This window comes from Perissodus microlepis, chromosome 2 (assembly GCF_051167445.1).
Source record: "Perissodus microlepis isolate ML-2025 ecotype Zambia chromosome 2, ASM5116744v1, whole genome shotgun sequence".
NCBI lineage: Eukaryota > Metazoa > Chordata > Actinopteri > Cichliformes > Cichlidae > Perissodus > Perissodus microlepis.
Window position 1 is genome coordinate 31,522,410 of NC_140462.1, and position 5,452 is coordinate 31,527,861.

The 5,452-nt window shown below is 37.4% G+C and overlaps 1 protein-coding gene across 1 annotated transcript; it reads left to right on the forward strand.

Annotated features, from left to right (window-relative positions):
* Positions 1-2,906: 2,906 nt before the first annotated feature.
* LOC146392915 (uncharacterized) lies at positions 2,907-4,939 on the forward strand. The gene is made up of 6 exons (XM_084938186.1): positions 2,907-2,949; positions 3,042-3,368; positions 3,977-4,330; positions 4,448-4,585; positions 4,681-4,739; positions 4,841-4,939. Exons 1-6 carry the CDS (start codon positions 2,907-2,909, stop codon positions 4,937-4,939), a joined length of 1,020 nt encoding a protein of 339 aa, XP_084794312.1.
* The last annotated feature ends 513 nt before the right edge of the window (positions 4,940-5,452 follow it).

The window sequence follows — 5,452 nt, forward strand, 5'->3', positions numbered from 1 at the left end:
TTTAATAAAATAACAACAACAACAACAATATGAACAATATCCAGTCGATTTACAACTAAATTGAGGAAATGTTTGCATTTACTCAGTCCTCATCTCAGATGCGACAGATTGTCTAAAATATTTATTTTTCACATTTTCTTCAACAGGGAGCCATGAGGACCCAGTTTGTGCTGCTGCTTTCTGCCACTGTACTCTGTGTAAATGCTAACATCTCTGAGCGTTACCAGAAGTTTATAAATCAGCATATTTTTCAGCAGATGAGTGTTGACAGGTGTACCAGCGTGATAGCTAGTAGACGCATTAAAACCGCCGACAATGAGTGTAAGGAGACCAATACCTTTATCAGAGCTACCACGGGTCTAGTGAAGCCCATTTGTGACCGTGCAGGAGAGCCATATGGTGAGATGACCAAAAGCACAAAACCTTTTGACATTGTTGTCTGTAAACTAAAAGGGGGAAGGCCAGGCCACTGTGAGTACCGTGGGAACTCTTACACCAGAAAAATTGCTATTAAATGTGAACAAGGCTTACCTGTGCACTTTGACAGAGACATTGTAAACTTTGAATAAATATTTGCTCTGCACTTCGGTGCTCAATAAAAATAGTTCCATAACCTAATAAACAATAAAGCTGCATGGTGTGTTGCATTAAAGCTGCTAAGTTGTGACTGCAATCTAAGGTATCCTGACACAGCGTTATGTGATTATTGCGATTGATCTTTCATTTTTATCTTTTATCATATGTCAACAAATAGGAGTGCTGGGAAGAAGGGCCATGTTTTAACCCAAAACAAAATCTTTTTAATCTCCTAAACCTTACCAGCCCTGAAAACAAAAGTTAAAAAGTGATTTTGAAAATAAATAAATCAGCAAATTAAAAAAAATAAAAAATAGGCAAAAAAAACACAAGGTGCCAATGGGATGCAAACAGCTAGGCCTCCAATGTCCTAATTTGGACTTTGACACAACACTGCATAAAATTTAGGGGTGCACAAGAAGAAACTATATAGAGTCTGGGTTGCCTGGCTGTTGGGAATTTCTGAATATTAATGTATAGTTACAATATGATGCACCTAGGACTTCACTTCTCTGGACAGAGATCTTGGATGTCGTTCCTGGGATCTGTTGGAGCCACTCTCCCACTTTGGAGATCACTGATTTGGGTGCTTCATGGGGACAACCGTTGCCTTCACTCTCCACATTTGCTCTGGCTCCTCTCTCAGTCTTTTTGGTATATCTCAACCATCTTTCTTCCTAAAATTGGTTGGAACAACTACATCTATCACTATGGCCTTCTTTCTCTTCTTGTCCACCACTGCTATGTCTGGTTAGAAAATAAGCTGTTTAAATGTTTTTGTCTGCAGTAAAAATTTCCTCCATCCATCACTGGAAGTAAACATTAATTGATGATAATCTCAAAGAGTGTGATACAGCAAAGGATAATAATGCAAACAGTTTATTGCTAAATGATAACTGTCACGGTCCTGTGTCGGTGACCCAGTCTTTTGTGTCATTTTTAGTTTTTGACTTCACCATTGTTTATCACCGTTAGTGTTTTTGGGTTTCTGTTTTGTATTTCTAGCTCCCTAAGTTCTCTAGTATTTCTTGATTTCTAGTTCTTGGGTTTTGTTCCCGTGCCCCTCGTGTTTAGTGTAGGTTAAGTTTTGTCTTTATGTTTATTTTCTTGTTCCCCAGTCAGTCATGTCTCATGTCACTCCTGTCCCTGTGCTTCACGTTCCCTTTGTTCAGCATCAGGTCCGTGCCTCTGTGCCTGTTGTGTGTTTCCTGTTTTATTTTGATAGATCCTGTCCTGTGTTCAGTGTTTTGAGTTTTGCTTTTCCCGTGTCTTGTTTCGTCTGATTAGTCCCATCTGTTCCCCATCCTCTCATTATCCTGCCGGTGTATTTTAGTCCTCAGTGTTCCCCTGCTCACTGTGGTGTCGTCACCATGGTGTGTTTTCCCTCTGTGTTTATGGTAATGTTCAGACTCTCTCAGGTTTTGTTTTCCAGTTTCCTAGTTTGAGTTTTGTGTTTGCGTTTCTAGTTTACCTTTCTTGTATTTCTTTTGAAAGTTTCCCCCCAACAATAAAGCTACCGCTTTTAGTTTATAATTCAGTCTCCAAATCCTGCATTTGGGTCCTACATCCTGCATTTGGGTCCTACATCCTGCATTTGGGTCCTACATCCTGCCTGCTGCACAGCAAAACATGACAATAATATAGAAAGAGAAAGGTCTGACTTCATATAAATCCTCACGTGTTTGGTTTAGCCCAAAATAAGTAGAACAACATTGTCTTTTGATATATCACACTAATATATCACTAATAGTATTTTCTCTAGGCTTTTTGCAGTTTGGAGAATTTGACTGAAACAGTATTGCAGCACAATCACAAAATGCTATTTTTACTCTGGACATACGATTGTCACAGAACCTGTTTTGTCAACCATACTTCGTATTTTGGTGTGTTGGTCATGTTGTGTTTACTCTCAAAGACGTCATTTATCAACGATCAAAAAGTATATCATAAATTATAATGTAAAATCTTAGATACAGTTTTCCACAATTGCCTTTTTCTGGCCCAATAGAGCATCTAAGCAAAAGCTGATGTCTTGGAACTTTTCTCTTTATAACATGGCTGGAAATTCTGAACAGGAAATCTATTCTAGAATTTTAGTTGTGACTCTTGTGATGACTGCTAGTGTCATGTATGTTCATTGGAGACAATGAGATAATTTTAACTTAACATTTAACTTTACGTCCAACATTGCATTGTCCCCTCCCATCTCATTGTCCCCTCCCATCTCATTGTCCCCTCCCATCTCATTGTCCCCTCCCATTTGATAAAACCACATTAAGATTAATCATCTTGCAGTGAAATCTAATTTTAACTGAGGACTGAACCAGAAAATGTTGATCATATTGAGCATAGCTCTTTTACTCACAGCTGGGCGTAAGTATGCATCTGTGTTCAGTTTTCCCTGTTTTCAGTAATTGTTACCTTTTACACTTGGATAAATGTAAAGGATTGTCTTTATTTTTCAGGATGCATGGATGACCAAAGCTTTGTAACAAAAAATGTTCATCTTGGAGAAGATGTGACTCTGACGTGTAGTCGCCGGTCTAACTTGTCAGGATTACTTTTTTGGATCCGAGTTGTTGCTGGAAATCTGCCTGAAGTCTTAGGGGCGGCCTACACATTTGATCATGGCACTGTTAACAAAACTCCTCGTATTACAACAAAGCAGGAAACAGGAACATTTGTTCTCCATATAATTCAGACACAGCTCAATGACACTGCCTTCTATTACTGTGAAGAAGTGATTGAACTCAAAGCAACACTGTGGAATATTACTTTCCTAAGAGTCAAAGGTAAATGACACAATATTCTCCTTGTTGATGCTCAACTTTGAATTTATTTTGATTTACACATTTATTAACTACCTCTCATTGTAAGGTTTATGCCATAGTTGCCCTTAATTAACAGTACTTACTAGTTATTACTAGTTATTAGAAAAATGATTTTTCATGTTTCTCTGTTGAATAATGCACCAGCATGCAGAAGCATATGTTTATAATAAAATATCAGTATTATACTTGAATTTCTAAAAGTACAGTTTTACAAAAAAGCTGAAAATATAGTAAAGTACTTTACTATATTTTATTAAGATACCAAATCTTATTTACTTGCATTCCTGAACAGAAGTCAGCTTAAATGAGTGTATAACAACATGAATTCAGTTTGCTGTTTGTCTAATAAATAACAATATAACTTTTGCCTTTAAACAAGTTTGTGGCAGATTGATACATTTTTCTGTTTTCTTGTTTTCATGATGGGTGGTAAAATACTTTTGTTAAGAATCATACATAAGTTTGAGGGACAGTTGGTGGCATAAGTTTAGCTTAATTCATGACTGTGAAAAATAACAATTCTTGCAGTGGTTTTAAATGAATTGTACATACTTTGTTTTATTTTCCAGGACCAGAACCTGACATCCCCGTTGTCATTCAAGAGTTGCCATCAGCTCCGATATATCAAGGAGACTCAGTAACTCTACAGTGTTCGGTCCTCTCTGGCCTGCAGAAGAATACATGTCCAGAGGATGTGTACTGGTTCAGAGCAGGAATGGATGAAACATATCCCAGTGTGATTTACGTTTATAGAAGCAGTGGTGATGAATGTGAGAGGCAGTCTGATGTTTATTCTCCTCGAAAATGTGTCTACAACTTCTCAAAGAACAATATCAGCTCTTCTGATTCTGGAAACTACTATTGTGCTGTGGCAACATGTGGACATATCATTTTTGGTAATGGAGCAAAATTGAATATTGAAGGTAACAACCTTTATGTAATATATACATCTTCAGATTATTTCTAGTTTTCAGGAGGCACATTTAAGGAAATGTTTTCATAGCGATTAACCTTTCGTGTTTGATCCTTTTGTTTTTCAGACAACATTTGGTCATTTGGTGATTCTCAGGTGGTCAACACAGTTGTGTTTCTTTTGTGTGCTGCTTTGGCAATAAGTTTGATGGTCATAGCCTTACTGAGTTATGTACTCAAGAACAAGAAATATAATTGTTCGAATGGTAATCAGTTTTCCTTTATACTTATTTATACTTAATTTGCAGTATATTCTGAATTTCAGTAAATCTTATTTTTATTTTAGGTTCCTTTAATTCAGGTGCTGTAGCAGTACAACTGAATTATACCATGACCACTAGTAATCAACTAAATCAGAAGGCAAGTTATTTTAAACATACATACATACATTGTAACACTACTGTTATTACTTTTATATATTTGTCATCTCACAGTTTTTGTGAAATATATTATTTTTTCAGATCTCACAGGATACAGGGCTTCATACTGTGGTTGTGTTCAGGTTGACTAAGACAGCTATGATGATGGAAAGAGATATACAAGTACAGCGTAATGACTAAACCTGTATGGTGCTTGGGACCTATGGTGGATTTGGCCCCAGATGTCAGCCTAATGTGTACCTTAATCAAGCCATGTAATAACAACATGTGCTGCATAATAATAGTGCAAAAGTAAGATGATGAACTCTGTTCAGACAGTGCTTTTCTAGTCTCCCGTATTACTCAAAGTGCTCTATACAGCATGCCACATTCACCCAATCACACACACTTTCTCTAAACTGAGTGCTTCCTAACTACATTCATACAAATTCACACGCTTGACATGCAGACTAAAGGGTTCAGGGAACGAACCACTAATCTTACCCTCAGCAGGTGACCTGCTCTACCTCCTGAGCTACAGCCACCCGGTGGTAAACATGAGTAAACCCTCACTAGGTTTTGGATAAAGTGTGCACTCGCAAACTTGTCAAACCTGCATTTGAAATGTTGGCTACCACAGCAGTATAGTATTGCAACATGGCATTTGGGTCTTCTAACTAAAATTGTCATTGCCATACCTGGCCAACATCTGGT